Source organism: Pithys albifrons, chromosome 5 (genome assembly GCF_047495875.1).
Source record: "Pithys albifrons albifrons isolate INPA30051 chromosome 5, PitAlb_v1, whole genome shotgun sequence".
NCBI lineage: Eukaryota > Metazoa > Chordata > Aves > Passeriformes > Thamnophilidae > Pithys > Pithys albifrons.
The window spans coordinates 52,007,728-52,026,139 of record NC_092462.1 but is presented as its reverse complement, the minus strand read 5'-3'; the positions used below and the strand labels follow the sequence as shown (position 1 = coordinate 52,026,139).

Below are 18,412 nucleotides of genomic sequence, written 5' to 3'. Positions count from 1 at the left end.
ACATCAGTATTACAGCTGTGCAACTGATTGCCTCCTACTGATGGCAACATAGTGAAGGAGAATAAAGACACTGCAGAAGACACAGTAACAATCATCCCATTCTGACTAGATAAAAGTCCCTGTGGGAAGTGGTGCTTACACTGAAAGCTTTAGGGTCTCATAAATGACTTTTTGGACATGTTTGTTCAGTGGCTGAAAGAGAAGGGAGGTGATCTTAATCCCTCCTGAGAAACATGCAACTAAATGAAGAGCTACTTTATAATGGCAAACATACTCAAAATCAGTATTTCTCTGTGCAAAGGCAACATTCTCTCCTCAAAATCCATTATAGTACCATTCTCATTTAAAAAGAGGAACAAATAAAAAGATAAAATTATTTTAAAAGAATTAAAGTAACTAGCTAGAATCACATAGGCTATAGAAAGGACGCCCTGTACCAAAAAGGAACAATAAGGACAAAAAAGGAATCAACACGTCTACACAGCACAACGAAGTTTGCTATTAAACATCAGCCTCCAAAGGGCACTTGGCCACCATCTGAAAAATGTAAACAGGAAACAGTATAAATTCAGTCAAATTGAAAGTAAATCCTTGATGAAGTATGGGGAAAAGCTGCAAAACCAAATTATTAAAAGCATACTGACTAAACATTTTCACCAAAGCCTCCAGAAGCAGGAAGACTTTCACACCCTTTTTGTAGGACTGAAAGACAAGAAACATTTATTCCAGGAGAGAGGTCTGAAGAGGTTTCTTAAAGTGTCATTAGGAGACATTGAAAAAAATTAATAAGACAAGCAGTAACAAAACCATCCCATGACTTTTACAGGAATTTAGAAGTTATATATAAAACACTAATTATTCTGTTACTGCAATCTATCAATTAAAAGACTGAAGAGAGCAAATGTGAAGGAAACCAAAGGGTTCCAAGATGAACAACATGCCACTCATCAGAGTATCTGATTTTAAATGGGCAAACAGGTTGAAACTGAACAGTAACAACAACTAAGACCTGATGCTACTGAAAAATAAGTTACGGAAATAAGTCATTGCATTTTAAAGAATGGCAAGTTTTGTCTAAGAAAAAATAACTTTTAGCAGATCCAGAATACATGAGAAGAAGGCATCAGAATGCCAAAAAACTTCCAACAAAGTCTCACACCAGAGGATCTTAAAATAAAAATCTTGTTGTGAATTATTTATTAACTAAAACATAGGGGACAATAGGTGGAAATAAATGATTGAGTTTGACCATGAAGAGAACAAAAGGAACCTACAGTCAGAAAGAAATATCTGACTCTTAACACATGAAAAATTAGAAAACGAATTGAACAATGCATATAAAATTTACTGAGGTAGTCAGATCTAACATTATAATGAAGAATTGAAGAAAAATGTCACACTACTGAATTTTTACAATATGAAATGGAGGGAATTCAGATTACAGCCAGGTTTTCCCACCAGCATTAATTCTGCATGTACAGTATTAGGCAATATACCACCTAAAATTATTCAGGAAAGGCACTGAAGTCAACATGGACGTTTTTAAAACTGTCATCTCAGTGCTCATAAATAGCATAAAAACCAGTATGTTTCAGAGGAAGGAAGAAAAAGTTATCATAAAGTGTGTACACAAAATGGTGCACAGCATGAATGGCACTGCCACGTCTAACCATCTTAATTCCAACAGAATACAGAACACTCAGCCAAGAATGAGCTGAAGTATGCAATAATAACCTGTGTGGAAGTTAATCAGGTGATTCTTTAGACAGAAAAGCAAAGAACTGGACAAGATATGGTATACATATGTATTAATCATAAATGGGTCAAAGAATATTCATTATTTTATGTAATGCAAGAACTATGAGATACCCAGTGAAATTCTCAGGCAAGTTTAAAGACAAACAAGTGAAGTTACTTTTTCCAAACCTGCATTAAACTTGAATTTACTGATGCATACCATGGATGCCCGTGAAGTACAAGGAAGTTCAAGAAAGAACTTGATCAATACATGGACTAAAGTTCCACTGAAAGTTATCATGAAACATTATCAAGAAGATTTAAGAAATCATTAAATCACAAATTGCTGAAAGCCAAAACTGATCACTATGAGAATTACAATGGGTTACAGGGACCTTTAGCCTGAACACGTGTGACAAATCTTATGTTCTTATAGTATGATTGTGTTTCTCACAAGTCAGTGACCCTATCTGTTTGATTACACTTGATTGGTGCCACCATAATATGGAATCAACATTAAGAGGTTCTCACAACAAAATTATTTTTTCTCTACAGCATTCTTGTTAATAGTCAGTTCTTAAGATTATCTGATTCCATGGCTTTGTTTTTTTCGTTTTACTTTTATCAAAGTGTATTAGAAGCAAATAATTTCTGCAAACACAGTATTAGCACTTACCCGTTTGTCCAGCGTTCGTTCCCTTACAAAGCCAAGCAGCTGGTCATTGACTAAGGAGAGATCTCTCTTGCCCGCAGTAATAATGGTAACAATGACATCATGTCGAATGGCTTCTTCTGGGTCATGGGATCTAACCTTCAAATATTCTGTTGCAATCAGAAACAACAAAAAGATTGGCTTTTTTATGTAGGTGTGATGTATTCTGATTTATTAATAATGTTAAAACAATTAAATGTCAGTTATATATCACAACCATGTAACCTATGTTCCCGTAACATCTGTTCCTATGTTTGCTGTGCTAAATATAAAGCAATTAGACAACTGTAAATAACAGAAGAATATACAAGTGAACAGCTTTTATGATAACCTCACCTGCAATAAGCAATGAAGTGAAATTAAAGCTCATTAGAACATACTGAAAATAAAGGGGATGAGGGAATGAGAAAAATAGTAGAAAAAAAAAAACTTACTATGAAAGAGTTAAGAAAGTAAATAATAAATGAAAAATACTGACAACTGCTGTAGGATAGCTTGCATTAAAATGTAAAATTTATTTGCAAAAGAAGTATTTTCAGTTAAGTCTGAAAATCTTCCCATAGTTAAAATGATGCTGCACTTCATAGTTTACATCAGCAAAATAGCATTTTCTGAACTCAGTGGGAGGGAGTGCTGGGGAATACAGTGACTGTTTTTGAAACTAAGGCAAAATGTTGCACCAATATTTGCTTTGACTTGCCAAAAGTTTCTTTAGAAGGAACTTGAAATTATTTTCCAATTCACTCCGCAATGAGTAGCTTCTTTAAGACTCACTCTGACAAAGTCCACACAGTCACACACTCCTCTCTTTCTACTAACTAGCCCTTGTCTTCAGCAGAAACCTATTACTCAGTAGTTAGCTCTTCCATCCAGCATCAAGCATCAGCCTTGATATATTTTAGAACTACTCTTCTATGTACAAAAATAATTATATGCTTCCTTGCCCACTTTGTTAAATTATTCTAAACCCTTGTATGAGCATCTCACCAGTGAGGTCTTTTGCTAAGTCTGGATGGTTCATTAAACAATGACTGGCAAATTTCACACTCTCCAGTCTCACAGGGACATGGATATCATTGAACCTAGAGGGATAGAATATGATGAATGTTAATTTTTAATTAGCCTTGCAAATCAAGATTATTCTCTATGTACTAACATGTGTTGACAGTATATTAGAATACTTCTAATATGGCAAAATAATAGAATATAAACGTTTTGTATTTATCTCCATAATGTACCTCATACCATTTTTTGTTATTTCTTGTGAAATTGTCAGGACTAAAATTAAAGCATTAATATGCTACACGTGGACAAAATGCTGACCCAATGGATTTTTGTCCACTGACTTTTGAACACAATCCTCCACACATTGTTCGTTGTGTGTGTGTGCATAAATTATAAAAATGTAAACTGTCATGTAACATACCACTTGCAATCATTCACTTGTTTAAAAATTATCAACTTCCATATTTACTGAAAAGAAAGTATCTCTTCAGTCAAGAAGGTAAATGCCACACAGAACAGGTGTAGTTGCAGATACAGGTGATTAGTACGACATTTCAGACAATGCTGGCATAGCCATTGTGTAATTTCTGCTATGTATGTAATGTGCTGTCTAACCTATGTGCCCACAGCTGACAGCAATACAGCAGCAAGTCCTTCAGGCTTCCTCATTCTAAACTATAACTGTATGCAATTTTCTGTTTTCTTAACAAAGTAACTTGTCCAAATATAAACAAACAACTACACCCTCTAAAAAAGCAATGAAAAAAGCAATACTACCAGAAATTTCACAACAAAAAGAATAGAAATTCAGAATTCTATCCCATTTCTCTTACCGCCCAAGAAAGCACTGCCAAAGAGGCCGATTTTGTGTGGCCAGATCAGAATCTTTGGAGCCAAAGAGTTTAGCCAGAAGTCGAACAACAGCCAGACGTTCTTCACCATCGTTGCTCTAAAAATCAAAACATGAAAAAGAAACTGTAAATCATTATCCATAATATTTTAGTAATAATTTATGGGTTCCTTTTCTTTCTGCTTTTGTAAGAGATTAAAAACTGAGTTAGAAATAATTTCTGATAATTCTCGGTCTCTCTAATTAGAATATTAGATTACTATGAGTGAAAATACACAAATACTTATTAAGTTAATGTATTACAGATGCTGAATAGATGGCTGTGCTTTAGAAATGCCTTTTCTTTAGGGAATAAAAACCCATACACAGTAATCTGAGTAACATATCTTTGAGAATTTCAACAATTAATGATATTTTGTTGTATAACATTCTTTAAAGCTACTTCACATGCATGGAAAAGAAAACTACTAAGATGTTATAAACAGATTTTCACTAATAAATGATACATAATTTCACCGAATACCTATCTCTTGGTTACTTCCGTTTGTTGCTATCTTAGCCTACATGCACATGCACACATAAAAAATTATTTCTCTTGTCCACTTATTATATCATGAAAGAAATACAGCTTTTTAATTAAAACCACCCAGAAACTTCCAAATCAGGATAAATTAACTATTTTCAAGGATTCAAAAGAAATCAGGTGACTTATTAGCCAATTATGACAAATCTTGGAAAATATTAGGAAATAGTTCCTCTATTATTAAAACATGATTTCGTAACAGAAAATTCTGCAAATCAATACTGAAGCTGACCCCATTGCACTTCATAAGAAAAGCCAACCACAGCCTAATTACTTCATAAATTTCAGGTGAAATCCAAAGATTAAGTACATAAAACTTGCATTAGACTGTATTAATTTATCATTATGATTATATACTTTGTGTGCATAATGCATGTTTGCAAGCAAAACAAAGAAAAAAGGCAAGCACATAACCATATACAAATTTCCAGTATCCTTTCTTTAATACTACATTTATCTTTAAAATAAAGCAATAAACATCAACTTTTCATCCCTCCACCAGAATACTTATTAAATCTACAGCTCTGCACTCTTTCTATCCCCACGAAGTTCACTTGTTCAAAGCCACACTGTAACCCACCTTCAGCTTGAATTCAAGCTGTGGCATGACAGACAGCAGTAGGTGAGGATCTATGGCAAAAAGCTCTTGTATCAAGTCAAACACATGCTCTGATAAGTCACTCACTGAAGACTTTCCTAGTACCAGAACCTGGTTAAAAAACTAGAACACAAACAATATTATTTGGTAGATTTTCCTTCAGTAATGCAAAAACTATTTTTAAAAATTATTTCAATATAGTACCATTAATACTTTTATACTAAAGAAAGGTACTAAATGCACAATTTCTTCATTAAATCAAAGCATTTCACCCCTACAATTTTAGCTCAAGCAAATTACAAATATCCTTCTCAGTTCAGTTCTAATACTTTGATCAAGATAGTTTAATTTATGATAATTTGATAATTTAAAATAGCAATAATCATATTCCAAGCAAAATTAACATGTAACAAAAATAATTTTAATTTAAAATGCATATTTTAAGAAAAATATAATAATGCATATTTATATAGAAACATTATCTTATTTTTAATTTTCTTGTAATTTAAAACCAATCTAACTGAAGATCATCAAATGCTGAAAAAGAAACTTCTCTACTTCAAATCCATTTAAAAAAATGTCAGAGGTCTTTATGTTATGCCTTGTGATATTTGATTATAGTGTATCAAGGTTGACAGCAACCTAACAGGAAGAAACCAAAGTAGTCTAAAATTTTACTTATTTCTTTTGGACTTGTTAAATTTTTATATACTTCCTATTAGATACTGTGGGTTAATAGTATTTGAGCAGTACAAATGCTGCAAAGCTATTACATATTGAAAGTAAGAAGAATATTAACTCAATGGTTACTCTCTGTAATCTCCTGTTTCCAGCTATGACTAAAACGCTTGAAGAAAGAGGGGAATTGCAAAGTGGGACTTTTTAGTGAGACTCCTTGTCTCACTTTCAAATACTTAATGAATTTGCCTAATTTCCTTTTTAAACTACTCTTTTACAAATTCTACTGGCTTCAGCATCAGGGAAAGGCAACAGAATGAATCAGAGCACGTTCCCTCGAGACTGCAGCATCTTTATTAATAGGCAGAACACCCAACAGTGACATTCTACCAGAGGAATTACAGTAGAAGGAAGCCCTGTAAAAAATGTCATTCTTTCAGTCTTTATGACTACAGCAAGTTTAGGAGGAGGAAAAAAAATCTAGCAAAGAGCTGGTAGTTTGCAATGTTTCATCCTAAAGCTTGCTATGAAATGAGGCTGTCTGGTTCCTGGATATAAGGAGTACTAAGAATTCCTTTTGTTGTAACACGTTTGGTGGCCACCTGTTTTCACAGACTAGATTTAGGAATAACTTTAGACTGAGATGGGTAAAAATTAATTGCCTCTTCATTTATTTGAAACACCACACACACACTTAACAACCAAGCTAACAATACCCTGTTTGGAAAATGACATTCTTGTAGCTGCATTACAAAATGTGGCTTTTATAAACAGTATTTATAAGGAAAAAAATCCCACCATATTTGCAATCAAGACAGAAACAAGAACACTTGTTACTTGTACGTAACGTGGATGAATTACATTACATACATTGGCAATACAAGGTTCAATGGTCTGGACTGTCCTTTTCAACAGGACTTTCGCAAGATCAAACGCTTGTTTATTAAGGTTCTGGAAAAAAGAAAACACAATAAAATTTCAGAGAGACAAACTATTTCAGATGACTTTACTTTTCCCTCCCAGCCTTAAGAGACCATGACTTCGGAAAAGCATGTTTCACCACCAACCTGTTTTCAAAGCCATCCAAGTTAAGTAATGTTAGTTCTGTGACTACAGGCCTAGAAAAAACTAGTTTTTCACACACTTAAGAAATCTAACCCAAAGCCATCACTTCCTGCACATTCTTTTAAGACTTTATCAGCTGTCATCTTTAGCACTGCATTCATATTTATAAAAAGTTTCCACATGCAATAACATTAAAAATTTTGAAGAAACATTATCATACTTAGAAAATTAATGTGCACCAAATTTTGCCACTGAAAAACAAACAAGACTAACTTAATATTTAAGTGTGGTTCTGTTTCTCTCTCACACCCTCATTAATTGTACACCCTGTAGCGAAGTTCAGTCTAGAGGGTGAAACTACACTGGTGGACTGTGCTATGTGCTCTGAGAAACCTCGCAATAAATTCCAAAAGCAAAGCAACCAACAACCCACAATCCTTAAGATATAACATCTTCCTATTATATTTCCTTAAAAACACTTTATTTCTGTCTCAGTAGAGAGATCCTGAGGTGCCAAGGAGGCACAATCTCTTGGTATTGAATAATCTGGACACATAGTAATGAAGAGCACCAAATAATTCCCACAGGAAACTTTCAATCCACTTTTACAAGATGGGGAAAAATAAAAGAGTAGTGATGGCTAAAGTGTGTGAAGGAAATAACATGCAATAGGCAACAAAAATTAATACTGTTATAATGGTATCCTACTATTTTACTTTGCAGACCTTGTGTGCAGGAATGAGGTTAATCAAAATCGAGTCCAGCAGCTCCTGAGTTACTCCATCGCCTTCCATGATGATAGAACTCATCAAATCCAGCATATGCATTTGTACCTTCTGGTTGTGGCTATTACTAAGATCATAAAGAATATCATCAATATTACATTTTCAGACCCAGACGAATAATAACAGTACAGTCAAGAAACAATGTCTAACGCTGACCAGCCCGCCCTCCCCTACACTCTTCACATCTAACCTCAGAGCTATTCTATGTGCCTTTCCTGTCTTACAGGAAAGCTCAAGCATCTAGAATAACCTTTAAGTGACTCAAAATAAAAAGACAGTAACAACCATGGAAATAACAATGTAGATAAATGAATCAGAATGAAGTATACTGTTATAACATGGACAACAAATTTTAAAACACACCTACTTTCAGAGCACACCCGTCCATACTGTCAGTAACTTACACTCATTTGCTTTCCCTGTATCTCTTTGTTTGAAGAAATAAAGACTTGTTCTGTTCATACATATTTACCTGCAGACTATGCTAGGATTCAACCTACCCCCAAAACTGATGATATTTTGACAGTTTAATAAAATGGAAGCAATTTAACTTACTTGATAACTGAAAAAAGAGTCCTAAAAAGCTGAATAAAAATTTCATTGCAATCTTCCAACTCAAAGCAGATGTTGTAAGATTTAACCCAAGCTAAATTCTAAAACAAAAAATAGGATATTCAGGCTATTACAACTTCACATTAACTCACACAGATATAATCACATTAGTTACAGTTTTTTTCTATTTAAGGAAAAGTAATATACAATAGATTGTAAAACTCTGGGGAAAGGAACTGGATATTTGCTTTGCACATAAAGAGCTCCTAGCACCGAGGGGCTTTGCAAGATATACCCAGAAAAAACTACACACAGAATAATCTGATTTGTTATGTAGAAAAGCCAACTGACAGAAATTGTTCATATACTAAGTACCTATTTCTAGACTTTTTTCTTCATGCTATGAAATACAATTTTATGTATCAATAAAAGATGTACAAACAAGATAGTATTTCTAAATGCACAATGAATCACTCCATGTTCTTGTCAAGAGTACAGTTTTACAATGTTTTTAAAGCAAAAATACTTCTCCCACCATCAATATAAGCACATCTGCATCTTAATCAGCATTTGAAATGTTCTCTCTTGAAATGAAAAGCAATGTATAAAATTTTAAAATAAAGGCTAAATGTTAATAAATACCAATTGTTTTAACATGTCCTCAACTACAGGCTGATGAACTCACTAAATGCAACAGAATTATAACTATTAAAAGAAGCAACTCATAGAACTTTAATGAAACTGGCATGATTTACAAAATAAAAGAAATTTCCCAGGCATTCTGGCACATCTAGAGAAACACTGATCACATTTTCTGGGCTTACAGAGCAAATACCATCTACTGAAAGTCACAACGATTGTGTTACCTCTAACAAGTAAAAGTATCTGTTAAATTGAGGGCTCTTCGTGTCCTCCAATCCTTTTAACTGTCTTGTAATAAACAAGAATATGTCCTGTGAAAAAACAGTAAAGTGTTTACAAGCTTGATTCAGCAGAGAATAAAAATACAAGCATTTAATAGTGACATTACCCACATTTTCAAACTCATGATACAAGAACATTAAATTACCTTTCTCAGGCACTGACAAAGCTATCCCCAACACTGGTCGTGTCATCAGTGCTCTTTTACACATCTGGCCCTTAGCCATTACACTGACTCACAGGATTAAAATACGTCTTTTAATAAAACTGCACATCAGTATAAATGGGAGTGAAAACAATTTTTTGTTGATTTGGGGGGGTGTTGGTTGGTAGATTTGATTTTATGGGGGTTGGGGGTGGTTTTTATTTCCCTCAGTTAGAGAATGAGGTAGGAAGAAAGCCTTTATTTTAGAAAGCATTTTTACCTTAAGTTTGTCATGGGAAGTATATGGAGCTTCAGGAGCGTAGATACGAAAGATATCAGCCAAGCAACAAGCTACAAGGAGGCGCACATCTTTATTGGGATTCCTGAGGAAGAATTCAGATGCAAGGTGCAAGGCTAGTGGGAGATACTGCTGCTTCTCATCTTCTGAGTCCTGGTCCATATCCATGAAGGTTTTTACCACCATCTGAAAGACACAGGAAAAAAAATTTGAGTGCTTTCCGCTTTTGTTCCTAATTACTAAACAACACTTTGAAAAGGATGCAGTGCTATCAGTACGTGTTCTGCTGCATAATTACAGTTAGCACTACAGTTTGCTTGTTAGGAAAAGTATCAGAAAAAGTGAAGCATTAATCTGATACTTAAAGGTTTATTGAACTTGGTATTTTAAATTAAGACACTGAAAACCACTATGCAGGTCTGCTCATTTTGTCAGTCTTGACCTGAGGTGCAGCACAGAAACTGCTGCACACCAGTGAGGTTGGAGATGGCAGCGTTTCCTCCTCAAAGCAGCGCCACTGCAATCCAAAGTGAGGACTCACCTCAGCAAAAGTATTCCAAGGGGCTGCAAGTCATCTGGCCTGACAGAGGGTCACAGTATATAGTGCAGTTCCTTTAAGAGCTATGTCAAGACTTGAGAGGAGCCTAAGAAGCTACTCTAAATACACTGCCTGTATCAAGGCACAGAGCACAAGAAGTACTTTACATATGCACAGCCATTCTGCCTGGTTTAAACAAACTGTAAAACCAGACAGTAATTTAATACCTCATGTAAAGTAAGTCTAATGCAACAGATCTTTTCTTTCTGCTTACTCAGAACTGTATCTACAGCCTTAATCAATATAATGCCAAAAATTATGCAGTTTCCTTGTTTCTTCTAGAACTGCTAAAAAGAAATGCCACTAAAATTGTTTATTTTTAATTATTAACCCCAGTTAATAGAAATTTCTCAACATAATGATATAGCAAAAGTGAAAGTGAAAATTTACTTTGAAGAAACAGAGTTAAGATTTAACTTTTGGAATAGTTTGTTAAAGGATGAGAATTAGTTCTATGACGCCACCACAGAATAGGCAGATGTGCTAGAGAGTCTCAGTATGACCTTAGTGAGATCGGTCTTTGTGTTCCATTCCTCCTTGCCACTTGAGCATCCTTGCAGTTAAAATTGTGAAGGACAGTCATCCTGCATACTGGTAGCACTTGGTATGCCCACTACAGACACACTATACACAGGACACACACTGAAGGAAACACAGAATGATAAATCTTGACGGGTCAAATTCACCTCTAGAATAGTAACGGTAAAAAAACCAAAAGACTGAGCTCATACAACTAATAAACACATCTCTAATCACAATTTATCATATCGTTCAAATGATACTAAAGTTGTTTCTCTGTTTCACCACTTTCCCAAGTTTTTAAATACAGTTTCAAACCCAGTAGATCTTATAAATTTAATGTTTGACAGAAACCTTTCCTAGAGTACATTACTTAAAACTCCTCTTTAGTTTTTACAAATGTACACTTACAATCCTTCTTGAAGCAACTTACCAAAAAACAAAACTGAAGAAAGGAAGAGAGAGGAGAAAACACCCATACACCAACAAATAGGAAAAAAAAGAGAACTTTACAGCCACAGCCCATAAAGATACAAATTGTATCTGTATTGGTCTGTTTCACTAAAGATACTCTTGAATTATGCTTTGTGCTAAAAGCACAAACCCATGGTTCTAGTGACAGCACAGCAGCTGACGGGACTTAGTCTGTTCAGTCTGAAGGAGACTGAGGGGAGATCTCACTGCAGTTACAACTTCCTTGTGAGGGGAAGAGGAGGGGCAGGCACTGATCTCTTCACTGTGGTGAGCAGCGGTGAGCAGTGGCAGGACCTGAGTGAACGCCCTGAAGCTGTGTCAGGAAGGTTTAGGTTGGATATCAGGAAAAGGTTCTTCACTCAGAGGCTGATTGAGCAAGAAGCATTTTGCCAATGCTATTGGGCACATGGTGTGATTCTTGGGGTTGTCCTGTGCAGGGTCTCAATGATCCTGATGGGTCCCATTCAACTTTGTATATTCTGTCATCACCTGTCCCCTTCAAAAATTAAAAAAACTGATAACATACTATTCAAAACCTACGAGACTCTTTCAATCAGGAAGGTTAAAAAAAAAAACACCAAAAAGAGAACAACCCAACAGCAAAAAACCCAATCCCAACCAATTTAAAAAACCCAACCCCATCATCAAATCAAACAACGTGATAGAAAAAACCCCAATCATCAAAAAACCCACATCACGCACACTCTGAATGGAAGACAAGGAATAATGGCCTTGAGTTGCAGCATAGGATTCAGATAACTATTACAGAAGGCTTTAAAAAAATGGTAGAAAGGTCTAGAAGACCTGTGGATCCTACCCAACAGATCAATGATAAACTGTATCTGTAACCATATGAATTAATCCCAAAGCTCCTGCCAGTCATTCTACCAATTTTACAGATTAACTATATAAGCAAATTTTTGACCTTCCCATAAGATCAGTCTCCCTTCCCCATATCCTCATACATCAGATTGTTCTTTAAGTTCTCATATTCATATGACAATCTGCATAAATCTTTCATATATCCCTTCTCCGGTATGTCCAAAACCAGGCAAGATAAAGCAGCACAGTGCTGTGAAAACTCACAGAGCTTTCCCATTCAGTTAACAAAAGGTTAGGAGATTCTTTGATTAAAGCAAAGAAACTGGTCTCTGACAGAGTCTTGCCTGTTTGAAAACACACCAAGCCTTATAGACTTTCCTACGTTGCTCTTGCATTCAGAAGGAACTGCTGTCAAACACCCACAAAACCTCATTCTGTGTCCCTGCAAAGCCCTCCCTGCTATTTCCTTTCCATTACAGAACACCACATGGCCAGTGGCTGGGCCCTGGCAAGCTACAACTGCTATTTATGGTACTGATCTATGTTTTTCTTATTGTTTCTTTAGTCCCATATTTGCTTGTATTTGTGTGTTGTATTTTGTTTTCTAAGTCTTCAGTGCATGACATTCTGTTTATGGCACACACAAAAAATAAAGGGAACACTGGTCTTGGTCTTTATCTGGGATTCCAGATAGAAATAATATGTATGAACTGTACAAAATATGCAATATAATGCAAATAATAAAAGTAATATATAATATATAAACTACACAGGGCTATACAACAGTTAAAGCATGATGTAAGTTCTTGCTAGTGGCAAGACACACAAGATCTGGGGGGAAAGGAATTCATATAGACTTGAATTTAAGTACAATCCATAAACTTGTTGGACTGGCCTCATAATCCAACAAAATAATTCTAATAATGAATATATTCAGTTAACTATATCCAAAATGCTATAGCCTGGGAGTAGTCTCTATAGCCAAGCAACTACTGGCACTGATTAACGTATTGCACAACAGAATTATCTCCAAATGCCTGCTAATATAAACAGGAGACTGATTGTTAAAACAGAAGGAAAGAAAAAATAGTCCAGACATTAAATACAATATATGATTGGCTCTTCACAGTTGCTGGAAAGCCAAGAACTCACTGAAAATTTCCCCAGTTACAGGACTGGCACTCTTGCCCTCTAGCACAACTGCAAAATTAGTTATCAAGCAACCATCCAGACAGCAAGTCTTCAGAAGTACAAGGCACTGTTTGTTCAGTGAAATCACTTATTCATAACAGAACAACATACCCTCAAGTACAACATACTGATCAATAACAGTTCTCTCTGTAGCCTTCTGTGGTCTTGTTTTCTCTAGGACAGAAACAACTTTTCCTTCCTCCACCCATGTTTATACCGCATGTGATGTAAAGTCTTGGTCTAGGACTGCAGCTCACAAACACATCCATAATACAAAGAAACAGAAGTTACTTTCTGTGCTAAAATCTGAGAAAGAAAAGTTACTTCTAATCATCTGGGATTGTTATTACTTGGGATACACAGAATCAACAGAAATACCAACATGTAAAATTCAGCATTCTTACTCAGCCCTTCCCCAAAATCTTCCCTAAATTCTATTGCACATAGATCCTACTCTTTGTACATTTCCTGTAACTCCATTTCTTGTTACAAATTATGAGCTTTCTCAGAGAAATTAAATTTTAAAAAGGCAGCATTCAAGTTGCATGATGCCTAACAAATACTGATAACATCTTAAAGTTTTAAGATCTTATGAAGAAGTGCTCACAATTGGTTTTAGAAATATTTTCATAGTTAAAAATTTTCCAGCCACACTACTGCAATATCAGTGTTAACTGTGACTGTTAGAAACGGATCTACTACAAGAATTTGATAATGAAACTGAAAACCTAGAATAAACTCTACAGATACAAAAAGACTAAAGGTCCAATTAAGGTTTTAAATTTCCAAACTGGAAACAACTCCTTATCATGCTAAGGTAGTTTTTTATTCCTGGAAAAAGTGACCAAACTGTAACAGGAACTCACTACTTTTACAAATTACAGTACTATTGTCTAACTGAAGTCTTGCTGTACAGTTGAAACAACACTAATATTCACTTACATAAAAACCTACAAACTTGGCAGCTTTCACCAAAAAACCCCATCACTGCTGCAAAAAGCAGGAAACAGAAAACTGTAATTCAAACATATTAATCTAACACCATCAATTCTTTTCCAAACAGTTAAGCACTCAATTTAAACACTAACTGCTACCAAATGTAAACAAAATATAGCTATGCACATTTATGATTAAATTTGTTCTGTATTGCTTCTGATTTAATGCATCTGCATTTGCTGCATCTCCCTAAGTTCTCACATGCTCGAGCTGTCCTTAGCTTGCAAAAACAAAACTATTAAAACTACTCTAAAAATTTTCATTATTGCCATTTTTACCATACCTTGAAATTCTGACTATCAGATCAAGATTTTACTGTCCTAGATCTGCAAACAGGTAAGTGAAATAATATGATTCTAGCACTGAAGAAATGCAAATGGCTTCATTCCACTTGCGAGAACAGTTAAATGATGACTGTAAAGTCACTCTTAGCATGTTTTAAATACATTGCAAACTAAAGATGAACCTTTCAGGGAGGTGTTTATCCAATTGCAACAAGCACACAGTCACTCTGGGTTATCCTTTCACCCACTGAAGAGAAATGCACAGACCCCAAGTGAGTTCAAGCACACAGATGTCTGTGATGACACCCACAGGTCTCACCTCAGCTTTGCCCGATCTCTGAGCTGACCGTGAGAGCAGCTCAGTGTGACCAGATGCCTGACATGAGGTGAGATGAACAACACTTGCAGCTTCTTGTGATACTGTCAGCCTTTCAGCTGCATTGAAACACACCAGAGGCTGCCAAAGCACTGCCCACAGGCTGCCCACACCTCACAGGCAGATCACATGCAGCCTGTTTTCACAGACACTCAGCATGGCAAGCCCTTATGTGACTCGGCTGCGTGTGGCTCTTGAGCGAGACCTGAGCCTCAGATGGAAACACCAACTTCTGCTGTTCAGATTCTGCACATTTGGGCACAAGGTTTGTTGGATCAGCTGCTGCTGAAACACACTGATGATTCCAGTATTGTAGGGAAGGATGAGAGCTACATAAACACAGAGAGGACAGTGTAATCCGTAGAAAGAGAGAGAAGACAAAACTAGTGCTTGCAGAGAGGCAGATCTACACAAGCCTTGCTGTCGCTGGCAGGACAAACACAAACGTCCAAGCCAGTCACAGCAGGGAGAAGGTGTGTGCAGCTTGCATGTATTTTACTTTTCTTACAAAAGCTTATTCAAAAGATTCCAAAGTAGTAACATTTGACCACTCCTGGCTCATAAAAAGACTAGGGAAAGATACTCAATATTTAAAGATTCACTTTGCAATCATCCAAAGAAGAAATTTAGCAATTGAGAGAATTTGACATCACTTGTTGTAATAGGAATAACATTAGAAGTTAACTTCAGTACTAAGGTTAAATACCAAAGCCAAATGGATGTGAGTCTGGATGACAAGAGCTTGGACAACTCCATGAGAGATGCAAAGGAAAGGCTAAAATTAACAGTACACCCATACACAGCAATTTTTAACTACCATTAGAACATTTTTACATTTTGCCTCACATGATTTCAGCAGTATTGTAAGTAATTCCTGCCATTAACTACTGACAATAAATTATATCCTTTCCCTAAGAGCTCAGTGTAAAACACAGCTAAATCCAGATACTTCTCTGAAAAAAATACTTCTACATGGTGCAGACTTAGGATGAGAAGTTTTGGTCTCCCTCAGATAGAATCCTATCTATCAGCCAGAAGCACCAAACATGAAAAAGAGACATTATTGTGTGGATAGAAACAAAAAGATATCAAAGCATTTGAATCAGGAGGACCAGATGATTGTTATTCCAGAATCTTTAAACACCTGACAATTTAAATCACAAATTTAACACTACAGGTTTTCTTGCTTTAAAAAAAAAACCAACCACCCCCTAACCCCCAACCACAGACCCTAAAAATCCTAACAAACCACACACACACAACACACCACACCACCACCTGCCCCCAAACTAACGCCAAACAAGGAAAATACCAACAGAAACTATCAAATATCAACAATCAAGAAAGGAGATTTTGCTAATACATCCAACAGGTTGACATCAACAGAATTTCATAATACAAACCAAATTTGAAGGGTAAATAAACACAGAAGAAAAACAGGGTAACACATAAAAAAGAAATAAGAAATTCCTTTGCTAACCCTCACCTCGTAACAGCTCATGCCTTCAACAAGATAAACAACACTTTACACAAGATCAACCATGACAAGGAATTTATCCAAGTGTCAAGAACAGCATCACACTGAGCCACACAGAAAATGAGAATGCTGGAAGAGATGAAGATTAGTCCAACATTGTCTCCTTAGCCCTTCAGTGTTAAACCAAAAGGACCTCTTGGATCTGAATGATTTTTAAGTGAAGAATGGTAGGAATGAATGGTAATGACACAGTCACAGACTGGCAGTAATGGGCAGGATATTATACTAGAACAGAAACACCAAAAATTCATCACTGGTAAGTGGTCATATGCTTAGCACTTAAATCCAAGAACTTAGGCTACTTAGAGCTTATCAGCTGGAAACAACAGGAGAGGAGAAAGATGGACTTTTACTAAGCAATTGTAAGGAAATTATGAGCCAGCAACAGGCTATGCTCATGAAAACAATGAAAATGCAATTGCAGGATATGACAGAAGAAGGAAAGGAAAAAACAGCAATACAACTCACAAAAAGCCAAAAATACTAAATGCTGATTTGAAACACATTACTGAGGCCTGATTACCCTCAAGGATTTAAAAAAACCCAAACAAAAAAATGCAATAAAAAGAATAAAAAATGGAAAAGGTAGAGAAGATTGCTAATGAAGGAGGCACAAAAGCCTTTTCCTGTAAGAAGATGTTAACCAGACTCTGCGCATCAATATACTGAAAGAACAGCCAAAGGTCTATCTTTGGGGCCCGTCCTGTTAATTACCTGTATCAATGATCTGGACAAGGGGATAGAGTGCACCCCTTATTAAGTTTGCAGACAACACCAAGATGGGTAGGAGTGTTGATCTGCTGGAGGGTAAGAAGGCTCTGCAGAGGGACCTGGACAAGCTGCACTGATGGGCGAGGCCAGCTCTATGAGGTTCACCATGGTGAAGTGCTGGGTCCTGCACTTGGGTCACAACAACCCCATGGAAAGCTACAGACTGGAGGAAGAGTGGCTGGAAAGCTGCCCAGCAGAAAAGGACCAGGGGTGCTGGTATGTGGGTAAATGCTGTAGGTCGTGGCAGCCAAAAAAGGAGAGAGGACACAGGTCGCATATGTCACACACGAGATAGTTTATTAAATCACTCCATGAAGAAAGAAAAAGAAAAACAGAAAAAGGCGAGCAAGGTAGACAGATACAAGAGTATATTCTAACTACAAGTTACATAATACATATAGTAAAATCCCACCCATAGCCAAGTTCTATAGGTTGTATTGCAATGTTTATAAACTTTATTACAGCTTCTAATTGGATGTTACCTTCTGCTCAGATATTCTTTGCTGCGTGAAAAATTCATCTCTTCAACATTTTTTTTCTCATGCCTGCTTCTCTCAAAACTTTCACTTTGTTTTTGCTAATCTGCAGATTTTTCTCACAGGACCAATTAAGTTTCAGTGTTCTCATCTCTGTACCAAAAGGTACCAGCCACTAGGCCTCAGACACTGCCTGCAGCTCCAAAGGCCTTTCTTTCTTAACTCAAAACCCCAGAACATTCCTCACACTGGTCGACAGCTGGCTAAACATGAGCCAGTGTGTGCCCAGGTGGCCAGGAAGGTCCATGGCATCCTGGACTGTACCAGAAACAGTGTGGCCTGCAGGGCCAGGGCAGTGATCATCTCCCTGTACTTGGCATTGGTGAGGCTGCCCCTTGAATTCTGTGTTCAGTTCCAGGATGCTCCATTCAAGAAAGAC

The 18,412-nt window shown here is 36.3% G+C and overlaps 1 protein-coding gene across 2 annotated transcripts in view; it reads right to left on the bottom strand.

Moving 5' to 3' along the window:
• The window catches only part of PDS5A (PDS5 cohesin associated factor A), an 82,071-nt gene that overhangs the window by 36,871 nt on the left and 26,788 nt on the right, over window positions 1-18,412 (bottom strand). For both annotated transcript variants that reach the window (XM_071556610.1, XM_071556611.1), the window contains exons 3-11: window positions 9,912-10,115; window positions 9,432-9,518; window positions 8,569-8,666; window positions 7,954-8,080; window positions 7,034-7,114; window positions 5,468-5,608; window positions 4,288-4,403; window positions 3,437-3,531; window positions 2,414-2,559 (exon numbers count right to left, since the gene is read on the bottom strand). In XM_071556610.1, coding sequence (XP_071412711.1) covers window positions 2,414-2,559; window positions 3,437-3,531; window positions 4,288-4,403; window positions 5,468-5,608; window positions 7,034-7,114; window positions 7,954-8,080; window positions 8,569-8,666; window positions 9,432-9,518; window positions 9,912-10,115 — 1,095 coding nt within the window. The remainder of the gene's footprint in view (window positions 1-2,413; window positions 2,560-3,436; window positions 3,532-4,287; window positions 4,404-5,467; window positions 5,609-7,033; window positions 7,115-7,953; window positions 8,081-8,568; window positions 8,667-9,431; window positions 9,519-9,911; window positions 10,116-18,412) is intronic.